Consider the following 11,950-nt stretch of genomic DNA (forward strand, 5'->3'; position numbering starts at 1 on the left):
CTACATTCAATAATTAATAAATCCTTTCCTAGCAAATTTCTGTTTTGAGTAAAAGTTCAAATCTGATTAAATAAATATTATGTCATTATAATAACATAATTAAATGTTAAATAAAAAATAATTAAACCAAAAATATGTTACAAATTATTTTGTCATATAATTTTACTTTGTATTTTGTGTATAGGGTTTTGCGACTGCGTAAATTAAACAGGTTTTCTCGATATTCGTATATAGTTCCAAATTATACAATATACTGTTGTTCGAATAATGGCAGCACTGAACAAGCGAACAAAGCAAACACAAATTTATAAAAATTATGAATGGCTATCGGAATCTATAAATACTTTTAACCTTAAGAAATTTGTTATATAAAAAATTTACAAAATTTAACATATGATTTTGTCGATTCAGGAATTTATTTTACATTTATACTTATTCCTTATAAGTAGATATTTTATCTAATTTTTATGTTTTTTGCAAAAACTCGTGATGACTCATTTAGCATAAGCTTTTGTCGATTTAAAATTTTTTTATTATTTCTATTTTTTGATGTCTACAAAATCAATATGTTGCTGTTTATTTTGTCTTTTTTTAATAGTAAATTATTAAAAAGTTTTTCGAAAATGATTTCCAATTCTTTTTGATTCAAGTTTTTGCACTTAATTTTTTATGCATGTGCTTAAAATTGTTTACAACTTATTTTTCAATGTCATAAACTTTAATTACTTTCAAATTATTGATCATTTGAAACATTGCGTTTTAGATATACTGATAATTTAATGCATTTGTAATTAAAAGTGTTTCTGAGCACACACTGAACTGTAAATAAATGGAAATTTGTGGGTGCATGCTTAAAATAGTCTATGTTATAAGCATAATAATTTTGCGCATATAGCCATTTGACTAGCCATGGGGGCATTAACTAAAAAATTGAGCTTCCTTCTAAAAATCTCCGAACGATAAACCATTTTTTAATAGTGAAAAATATTTATCTGAGCGCTTTAAACAGCTTTTTTACTAATAATGTCAAAATTAACTAGCAAATTTGCTAATAAAAATTTGTCTAAAATTTCGAAAGAGATAAATTGACTTTCGAACATAACGAACCCTTATATTTGAATAACTTTAACTTTCGCCGCCTATTACATATTTCTAGACAAAAAAAAATTTTCCTAAATTTTTTTGTACCTACGATAATAACGACGTCTATACCACTACCAACCTCCAAGATTAACAGGTGTTTGTTTTGTCTATTTCAAACCTCATCGTATTAAATTTTCAGGGTTCCGTACGAAATACGTGCAATTTTGTTAAGACCATACGTTTGGTGATAAAGAAAAAATCAATTACAATATGTAAAAAATGTCAAAAAGTCAAATGTCAAATTTTCAATCCTTTGGACGCGTGACAATTTTTTGTTTAAAAAAAATCATCGATATCGTGAGTATATAAAACCTTAATATCCATTAATTTGACTCTCGGGTCACAGTGAAAAGTCCAATTTTCTATATTATCAGACTTACTTTAATCAATATTACAAAAACCATATAATCACAGAATTTTTATAACATTATGGGTAAATTTATTCTTCATCTGGTAATAGGTACTTGATTTTCTTTTTATTTAATTTTCAATCAAAAGGAATGCGTTTGACTTACAATCTTAAGGAATCTAGTGTGTCCAAATTGATACAGCTAGTATTTCATCTATGTTTTAAGATTTCTTTAGTCGGAACACTAAAACCTTAAATCTTATTTTAGAGACAGGTTTGTAAAAATTCAAAATTTTTACCCCGACGATGGTGAGGGCTATGTATTTGACCTGTTTGTATGTATGTATATTCATCCGTCCCCACATAACTTCTGAACTACTTATCATAATTTGACAAATGAGATATTGTTGAAAGCGTCTTGATCGTTCACTGGTTATAAGCTATGTGACGTCACGTTAAACCGAATTAGGCGCCCTCTAGCGAACATAAAGTCCTAAACTAAAAACAAATTAATTTAATGACATCGTTTTAGGTATCAAATGGAAGAGCGGAATTAGCACTTTTCAAAAATATATATATATTGTTATACTTTATCAAGGAATTATAGCTCCAAAATTATTGTTTAAATAAAATCCCAAAAACTAAAACCCCGCTGATCACGAAAGTAAAACCATCATTACAGTCGGAGGGCCCCTTCTCCGTCCTGTGAAAATCTTCTTTATCTTAGATGTCCCCGACTGTAATGACTATTTTAATTATCATAACAATATCAAATGAAAATATTTTCTTATTTTCATACTTTTAAGAGCTTGATTTTGTAGACGGCGGGGTTTTTGTTTTTGAAATTTATTTTATTAAAACTTGAGCAGTGCCTTCCTTATGACGTAAAGCACAAAATAACATCGTAAATTCAATGCTTGTCTATATCACAAAAATGTGCCAAATTAATATGTTGTGCCTAAACTTGTATAATATAATCACTTATTTTCATCTAGCTCATATGCGAAAGTGGCTCAATATTAAACGATCCAAAGAAAATTGTTTATTAATTTTAATTTTATATAAATAAAAAAGCAGTTCAAACAGTTAGTCGATAAGATAAGGAAAGATTTCAAATAAGTAGGTAGGTAATAATCACTGATTTGGGCAAAATTTGGCTTGTTTATAATTTTCTTTTTGGTTAAATCTTTAGAATATATTTTATTCTAGTAAATGTACCTAAATGTTATTATGTGAGGGGAAAATACAAGTTTCTCTTAATCTTGAATCTTAGTTTCTGTTAAATCGAGAATATTAAAGGTACTAGTTGTTATCTTTGTAATAATAATAAAATAAAAAAATACAATTTTTGATGATAATGTAACAAATAAAAACAAAACAACAAAATTTGGAATTTATACATTAACTGATGATGTCTACTTGATAACTCAAATACTCGTATATCTTTAATAATAAAAAAAATATTGATCTAGTAATAAAAAACCGGAAACATAATTTTATGACAGTTTTGCATGATAACTTAAAAGAAAAATAAATAATATTTTTATGTGTACTTTTCACGATTTTCATTTGTCACATGAACAATGTTTTCACGAATCCTTCTATTGTATTACAATTATACATACTTCATCGTTTTATGTACCTACACCACCACCGCACATATAGTCAGCGCGAACGATTCTGCGTTTCTCATCATATACTAACGCTACGCTAACTGAAATTGACATTTACGTGTATAGAGTGTCTTTGTTATGAATATTTTATTGTTTTATAGCTATTAATATTACCTATAAATGTATTTTAGTGATTTTAGCCATATTTTCATGAAAAACCCTTATTCATTTATATATTAACAAAAAAATTGAGTATTTTGATTATTCTCGCTAATGTATCAAAAAATATTCGTTAAATACATGAACATTTTAATACAGTAATTAAACGAAATTCATAATCCAAGTACCTTGGATTCAATTTTAAGTGTTGTGGATTTTTGAGTTTTCGGATAAAAAGAATTAATGCATAAGCGAACGCTTATGCAAAAAATTGGCATTGCAGGTGAGTAAATAAATTTATTTATACGTATTATTTTTTAAGTTTAAATAAATAAATTTGATTGTTAACAATAATTGTTAATAATAGAAAAAGTGTGATTATATAGGCAAGTTTTATTACATTTCTGTACTAGTACTTAGCTGAATTTTTATATATAGATAAATTTTATTGTTAAAGATACACTTTTGATATTTTTTATATCATAGTCCTTGAAAATTCCCAGTCTTGTATCAAAGCAATAAAAACAGATCTATCATGTTGCCAATCTCACTTAAATGTCTCAAAACCATCAATTTAAACACTAGATACTGAAAAATGGTTTTCAAAAAGTTTTTAATGATAACGAATTGGAATCGATTTATCAGCGGTATCAATTTTTTTGTAGTTTTTTGCATTTAAAGGGGAAATTTCACATTTTTATGTATAATTAATTGTAGAAAAATAATTCATCGAAAAATTTTAGAAAAAACTTACTTCAAAATTTACAAGCATTTATTAAAACTAATTACAGTTTAAGCGGGTGCTAAAGAAAGATCTTTAGATCTTTTTTAATGATAAGATGTATTGTTAAAATATAATATAAAGAAATGGATTCCCACACATTTCAGGTACTTTTTGGAGGGCTATTTCATTTACTGTTAATATACTGAACTACTTACTTAGTTAATATTTTCAAATATATATATTTATATTCTCAAATACACAATTCCAATTTTTTTTCAAATTTGCATGAATTATTTTTCAAATTTTAGCCAACTTTCAATTTAAGCCAAATGATTAAATGTTATTCCAATTTTATGTTAAACACCGTTTTACCTCATGCTCATCATTTTCTATTTTTCGCAGAATTCCTAATACATCTACATAAACAATTTATAAGCCCACGTCTAAAAAACACTTATTGATTATCTACCTCGTAGAGATTTTATGTATTTATGTTCTTTTTGCCCTTTTGAACAACTTCGTGTACAAGAAATTGCAAGCTTTTATTGCACCCCCTTCAGATTGGTAGATTGATGGATATCCATAATTTTTGTCGTTCTATCAGAAAGATGGTAAATTTTTAATGTCATTAAACGGACACCCTTCTACTAACACAGGTTTTATTGAGTATAAGACAAAATGGTTTTTCCGTATCTTATTCGATGAAGCAATATTAACTTTAGATTAACAAAAAAAAATCTCTCAATTTTTTATCGAGGGCGCAACTAAATTGTTCACCTCCCCCCCCTCTTCAAAAAAATGCCTTAATACCGAGAATTTTCTAGCGCGAGATAGTTATTGAAATAACTGTCTCAACTCGAAGTCAACAAAAATTCATCCTTGTAGTGTAAGATGTTGTCTAACAGAAACTCGTACATAAAGTCTAAGCAATGGTAAAAAGTAAATCTTTAAAGCGAGGGTTTGTATATGATTGGGCATAATCCATAAGTCCATTATAGAACATAAGCATTTATAAAACAACTAAAGGTTAAATTGCTGAGAATCGGAGAAATAAGTAATATAGTTTCTCCAAAAAAATACCATTTAAAAGGAATAAAATAGGATTTTAAACGTAAGAAGATTCTAATGATAAATCTTTATCAACAGAACAAAATTCTTCTCTTAGCCTCAGAGGATTATTGTACTTGTTTGATCCTTGACTCACGAAAGTTTGACCCTACGATATCTAGAAAACTAAGCACAGTTTGGCACAATAGACGCAGTTTTACGAGGGCTACAACATACTACAATTTCAACGAATTTCGAATTGCTCTAATATCACATAACAGCTCAAGAAAGTGAATGTTTCGAAGTTTCAATCAATATCGAGAAAACTGTGATACGAAAAATTATTAATGTATTCAATTTTTAAGTATTTTCGAAGAAATAAAAATGTTTACTGTATTTGAAATTCTGTTCTTGGAGTAGACTACCGAAAACTCCCATTTCCACTAGTTTTGAAATTCTAACAAAATAGGAAATACCTCAAATGGATGAACCTATTTAAATTTCCGGTTTGTTATTTGATGCTTAGCAATAGGAAACGTAAAAATTTGGTAGCGCAAGAGCAACGCCAACATAAGCGATAAACCAATATAATTATCATTAAAAGGAGGAAAATGAATTTAAATTATCAATTAAATAGAATTATAAGTGAAATTTAAAAAATTTAAAAAACCCTTGACAAAGAACACTCTCCATTAAATTGCCTTTTAAAAAAACAAAAGAAATCAAAATCGGTTCATCCGTTTAGGAGCTACGATACCACAGACAGACAGACACTCACACACACATAGCAATCAAACTTTTAACCACCCTCTTTTTGTGACAATGATTAAAAATTTAAAACTAAAATTCTATGGAACTATTATGAATAGTACATATAATTTTTACGCCATTTTTGGTGTTATTAGGTAGGATCGGTACAAAAGCAATAATTCCATTTCTTTTGATGTTTCTTTGGTAGCGGATGCGCATAAACGAAAAAAGGACTTTCTAAATTAATTATGATTTACACTTTACAAATATAATTTATAACTTGGTAACAGTGTCGTTGAGAGATCGTCGAAATGTTCTTAACAAATTGTTACTTATGAAAAGTTGGAAATTCTGTATATTTTGGTAATATACCGCACTTGCGCTGTATGGCAAAGATATAAGAACATAGACTTGCTTGTAGATAGAGAGATTGATTTCTCTATTTCAATTAAACGTCAAATATACTTTTGCACGGGCAACGCCGAATTTTATAGTTGGCTTTTTTAATTTTATATCGAAATAATTTTTTAATTTTGCAAATTTTCCCCTGCTATTATACTAAATGAAGGCAGAAGATATTTAAGCTTACTTAAGATTAGAAATTGTCTAACTTATCTAAAGTCAATTTAATCGAAAAAATCTTACCGAATCACCAGTTATTGCGAATCGTTTTTAAAAGTTATACGAACTTGTGTATTTATTTTAGGTGATAATGACATATCAACCAGCAACAAAAACAATACTGCGCCAGAAGTTCCTGCATGCTCTTTACCATTGTTACAAATATGGCCTAGTCAAGATTCGCCTCGAGGAGAAGCAGATGGGCATAGCTTTATATTTCCACCATGTGAAGGATCCTCACCGAATCAGTGTTATGATATAGGAATCCAACATGACTCTGGAATTGATTCTGTGCAGGTAATAATAGATTAACTTCAACTTGATTAAACCTAAAAGTTTTCACTTCTTAAGCTTTAAAAAGAGTCCAGGTAGGTTAGCATGCACATTATGTCTTTTTTAATATAACAAAAACGGTGTTGTTTTTGCTCAAAACGGATATTATAATTAGTCATAAATTTTCTAAGTAGTGGGTCTCCAAAAATATAGTGTTTTATAAAAAGGTATAAGTGCATAAATGCACACGAACGCTATATACTTGAATATGTATATTAAGAACGCTACACAACGCCATCGATCTTATAGGAAACCGAAGCATTAACTAAAAATAAAATTTACTTTTTAGGCATCACCATCTCCTGGTGCCATAGCACAATGTATTATAAACCCGCCAACGACCAACACATTAACATCGCCAACTTCCAGTAACACACGTAAACACAGTCTTTCATCACCGACAGCATCAAATATACGTCGGTCCAGTAATACACTGTTACATCCAGATCATGCAAGACTGTTACGAATACAACAACAATTACAGCCAACATCACCAGATTATAATACATCCACGGAAGATTTGTCGGACTTCCATACAAGTCTTGGATTGTCCACATCGTCAAGTACAACATCATCCCTTACATCTGTAGCAGCAACATCTGTTGCAGTTATTGGTGGCTCAACACGTTCAACAAATGATTACGATCATCGAAAAAGTTCAATAATGACCACAAGATATTCATTATTTGATGCTTTAGACTTAGAATATGCCTTATTACGAGCGGCAGCTAGAGGAAGTGTTGGTTCTTATTCGTTGGGTGAATCATTACATAAATTATCATTTACACAAAGTCTAGCATTTCCAGCATTGGCCAGAAGTTTTGCTGGTAAACGACGTGTATCTGCACAAAGTCAAATTAATCGCCCGTTAAATCCAAATGAAAGTGGGTTGAATACATTTGCGAAAATTGTAACAGCGTTGGTTTTAGTATTGGTGAGTGTACTAGTTTTCGGTGTGGTTTATAAATTTGTAAGGACGTGAGGGTTACTTTTAACACCAAACAATTCACCGCATGGTTTAATACCAAGTGTAGCATCATCAGCAGGTAGGGCAGCTCCATTATCATCTCCACCAGTAGCTGGAACAGCCGCACATCTAGTGGCAAAAAAAAGTGCTGAAGAAGTGGTAAATATGACAAATATCTTATTAAAAGGTTATCGAAGTCAATCAAATAATGCCCTTAATACTCTTCTGTGATTTTATGTTTAGTTTTAAAATTTTTTGGATAAAATATAATGCTTACAAATTTTCCTGTATTAAAAAATTAGACCTCTGAATATTTTATGAAACAAGTTTAATTTTTAAAAGCTAATGAATATGAAATATATTTTAAATATATTAAGTATATAAGCCATAAAGCTAAAATTTATTTATTGTTAGATATAATCCATTTCCCCTATGAGGGTATGACCACCTGTGGAGGTATATTAGTGTAGATATAATGAAAGAAAACAAAATTGTTCGGTATTCCACAAAAACGTGCCCCAAGCTCACTCGAATTTTTTACGCTTCCTAGGGCATAACAGGGCTCAAGTCCATATATCGGGATGAAATTTGAATGATTGGTATAAATTAAAAAATAACAACATTTAATCAAAATCACTAAAAGAAAAATTTCCTATCCTGTTACTCGACAAAGTAAAATAGGTATTTGAAATCTTGTAGTGGTATTTTTTGTTTTACACAAATTCAATACCTAGATAAAGTGATAAAAAATTGATATTTCAAGTATTAAATAAAAATAATAAAACAAACACAAAAATAAGAGAAAATCAATTAGTTTTAACTCATTCCGAAAATCACACCGTTATCTAGCAAAAATCAGCTTTGGGCATAAGTTTGGGAGTCAAAATTATCATTAAATAAGCTTCGTGAGATGGTATATCTAATCTTTATTGCAATATCATGTATTCATAAAACCATTTGCAGACAAAAGTTTAACGTTGTCAAAATAAAACATAAATGTAAGCCGTAGATTTTATATTAAGACGAAGTATATGAGATTAATGTTTGTTTCGACATTTCATAGTCATTATTAGTCGTACAATATCAGAATATATATTAGATAATTAGTTAAATTATAATTAATTAATTATTAATGATGAATTATCATTTCATCTAATTTACCTGATTGCATAAAATCATTTTTATTAATTGCCTTTAAATTGTTAATATCACACTTGTACATTCAATAAGTCCCATTTTTTGTTTTTCAATTTGCAACAATTTTATTTCTAAAGATTTATGCATAGGATAGGTTTTGTCAAAACTCAAAATCGTCCTTTCTTTAGTCCACTATGCTCGTAGTCTAGCTATTTGAATAAGAAACCTGAATGCCCACATTGTTATCGATTGTCTTAAAATATTTTTTTAACGAAAATTATTAGGGATTTTACTTGTTTTCCCATGATACAAACGAGTAAGATGACATAAGCCTAAAAGCTTTCATATACAATCGTATACATATCATTATTTTCCAATTTTTGTTTGCCTGTTTTCAAATTCCATTATGTTATCAGATAATTGATGTCCTAAATTTTGATTGTCATCAAAACCAAAACTATAGACATAATTCACCCCTTAAGGTAGTACTATCGGTAATAGACTTTGCATTCAGAATTAAATGAAACTTAACATAGTTGTCCATAATTATATCATAATTAACCAGTTAAATTTTTAGGCGCCTTCAGCGAACTGAACTACTATTTCTTATAGATTTTGACATGCGGAATACAGTCGATAAAATTTTATTTATGTAGAAAAATCTGATTTGTATATTTTTATTAATTGATAATTTATTTATTTTAATTAAATCTTGAAAAAAGTCGATTTTATTTTCATTATACAAGTATATGTTGACGTAGGTTTGAAGCACTTAGCAAACCTCTTTGGTTAAAGGGGAAGAACAGCTGTTTCAGATGCCATCAAACAATTTATATAAATAAATTATTTCATCAATTTTTCCACTTTTATAGAGTCAATCCTGTGAGCCAAATTCAAATTCAGCAAATCAAAATCTACATGAAATGTTTTGGGTCAGCATGAATGACATAAAAATATTTAAAATCCTGACGAGTAACCTAGACTTTATTTATGTCTGGAAAATATCCTATTTCGTTAACAAACGACAAAAATATTTCATGACAAACTTTAAACAGTGTGAGACAATTTTCTTAAGCAGTGTGTATTATATTATTTTAAACCAATTAAATTAATTAAAAGATCCAATAATTAATCCTAATGATTTATACTTTATTTCAAAACACTTCTTACACATAGTGGCTTATCCACTAAAATAAAAAACAAAATTAAAAAGTATCGATTGTGGTCCTTAATCGCTAAAAATTTTGTTTATAAATATCTTTTTTTACTGTCCCTATAATCAAAAATAAAATTAAAAAACAATCGCCAAAATTAAACGCACACCAAAGAAGATTATTTCAAAAACAATAAAAAGCAATTTTCTTATTGGTCGTAGCTGCAAATAAATATATTTATACAATAAATGTTTTAAATAAAGCGATTCTACGAAACTTGAATATGCTCATTCTATTGAACTTATTTAGAAATGTAAATAATTATTTTATGTTTGATAAATAGATAATTGTTTTGATTTAAATGCGTCAAGTTCTAAAAAAAAATTTAATGAATACAAATATACAAAGTGCCTAAAAAGGTCTGGAATTTAAACAAAATTAATATATAAAAATTTTAATCACAATAAAAAGAAGAAAAAAAAACTAAAGAACATTTAAGACAATATGCTAAACAATATTATAACCTTCAAAAATAAAAACCCAAAGAAAACACTTAATGAAATCATTACAGTTCGATATCTGTTCCAATTATAATAAAACTATCCCAAAAACCATAAAAATATTATTATAAGTAAGGTATATGCAGTTCAAAACACAAGCTTTATATTCAGATATTTTCCGGGATGCGCCAGATGCCAAAATAAACTACAAACCAGAAGTACAACTAGCCAACCTGTGAAGCGGTCTTTCTTCAAAAGTAAATGGTTCAGACCAAAGTTGTTCGTATCAAATATTGGCATCTTATACGCACCTTGGATAAGGCCTTGACCTTGAATCTCAGGTAAGGATCCACTAGATTCCGTTACAGATAAGAGTTAGTCACTCATCACCAAATGAAGGTAAAAATTCGAAAAAATGGCAAACAAAATGTATTAGTATTTTCATAAGGAACAACTTTCTAATTTAAAGTTTTCGTCTATCTCTTATCTGTAACAAAATCTAGTATGCCTTGAACTGGCATTCAAAGTCCAGATCCAATTCATGGTGAGATGCCCACTTTTGATACGAACATACGAACATTTTATAAAATTTGAGAAGGCTGAGTGATCATTATGATGACGCATGTTTCGAAAATATCTAAAAATAATTTATATTTCGCACATATCTTACTTAATTATATCATAATCAGTAAATAACAGTTAATAATTTTTGTATTTTACTTTTGATATACAAAATCTTTCCTTTGATTCTGGCGATTCAGATCACGACATGAAGGTAATAAATTTCGGAATTATTTTTGATTTGGTCAATTTAATTATAAAAATATTGGGTAAATTCTTGTCTGCGGGTTGCTTATGAAAATATAGCCGCAAAAATTGTTAATTTTTTAATAAGAAAATGTTAAATATATAATATGTAAAATATCATTTTGAGAGATCACGACATCAAGGCAATAAATTTCGGAATTATTTTTGATTTGGTCAATTTAATTATTAAAATATTGGGTTAATTCTTGTCTGCGGGTTGCCTATGAAATATAAACTCATATTTTTAACAAAATGAAGGTAATAGGGGAAAGTGTAGTACCTGGATTCAAAACTCATGTTTTTTGTGAATGGAATGTGAATCTCTTTTATAGCTATTCTCGAATGAAATGCATTTTTTTCGATTTATATACAGAACCAAAGTATTAAAAGAACATTTTTATAACACAAAATTTTACCAAAATTTCAAACACCTGTATTTCTGCAAAAAATCATCGAATTACGAACAACTATAGCTCATTTGAAAACTTGTATTTTCTAGTTTTGGAATCAATTACTCAAAATTTTTATCACCCCTTGCCGCTTTGCACGGAGGGTGGGAAGGCTGGTTTAAAAATGGTTTTACCTCAAATTTTTAAGACCACTCGAAGCTTGTTTATTTTTCTTGAAAATGAGCTAAAAAAAGTTT

General features: G+C 28.5%; 1 protein-coding gene across 1 annotated transcript; it reads left to right on the plus strand.

The window, feature by feature from the left end:
* Window positions 1-3,507: 3,507 nt before the first annotated feature.
* LOC123291968 lies at window positions 3,508-7,851 on the plus strand. Its single transcript, XM_044872458.1, has 3 exons — window positions 3,508-3,547; window positions 6,492-6,703; window positions 7,029-7,851. Exons 1-3 carry the CDS (start codon window positions 3,508-3,510, stop codon window positions 7,719-7,721), a joined length of 945 nt encoding a protein of 314 aa, XP_044728393.1. The 3' UTR covers window positions 7,722-7,851.
* The last annotated feature ends 4,099 nt before the right edge of the window (window positions 7,852-11,950 follow it).

Source organism: Chrysoperla carnea, chromosome 1 (assembly GCF_905475395.1).
Source record: "Chrysoperla carnea chromosome 1, inChrCarn1.1, whole genome shotgun sequence".
Taxonomy (NCBI): domain Eukaryota; kingdom Metazoa; phylum Arthropoda; class Insecta; order Neuroptera; family Chrysopidae; genus Chrysoperla; species Chrysoperla carnea.

Coding starts and splice junctions, on each gene's coding strand:
- LOC123291968 (XM_044872458.1), top strand. CDS start 3,508: ATGCATAAGCGAACGCTTATGCAAAAAATTGGCATTGCAG. Junction 3,548..6,491: donor GCAAAAAATTGGCATTGCAG/GTGAGTAAATAA, acceptor TATTTATTTTAG/GTGATAATGACATATCAACC. Junction 6,704..7,028: donor CTGGAATTGATTCTGTGCAG/GTAATAATAGAT, acceptor TTTACTTTTTAG/GCATCACCATCTCCTGGTGC.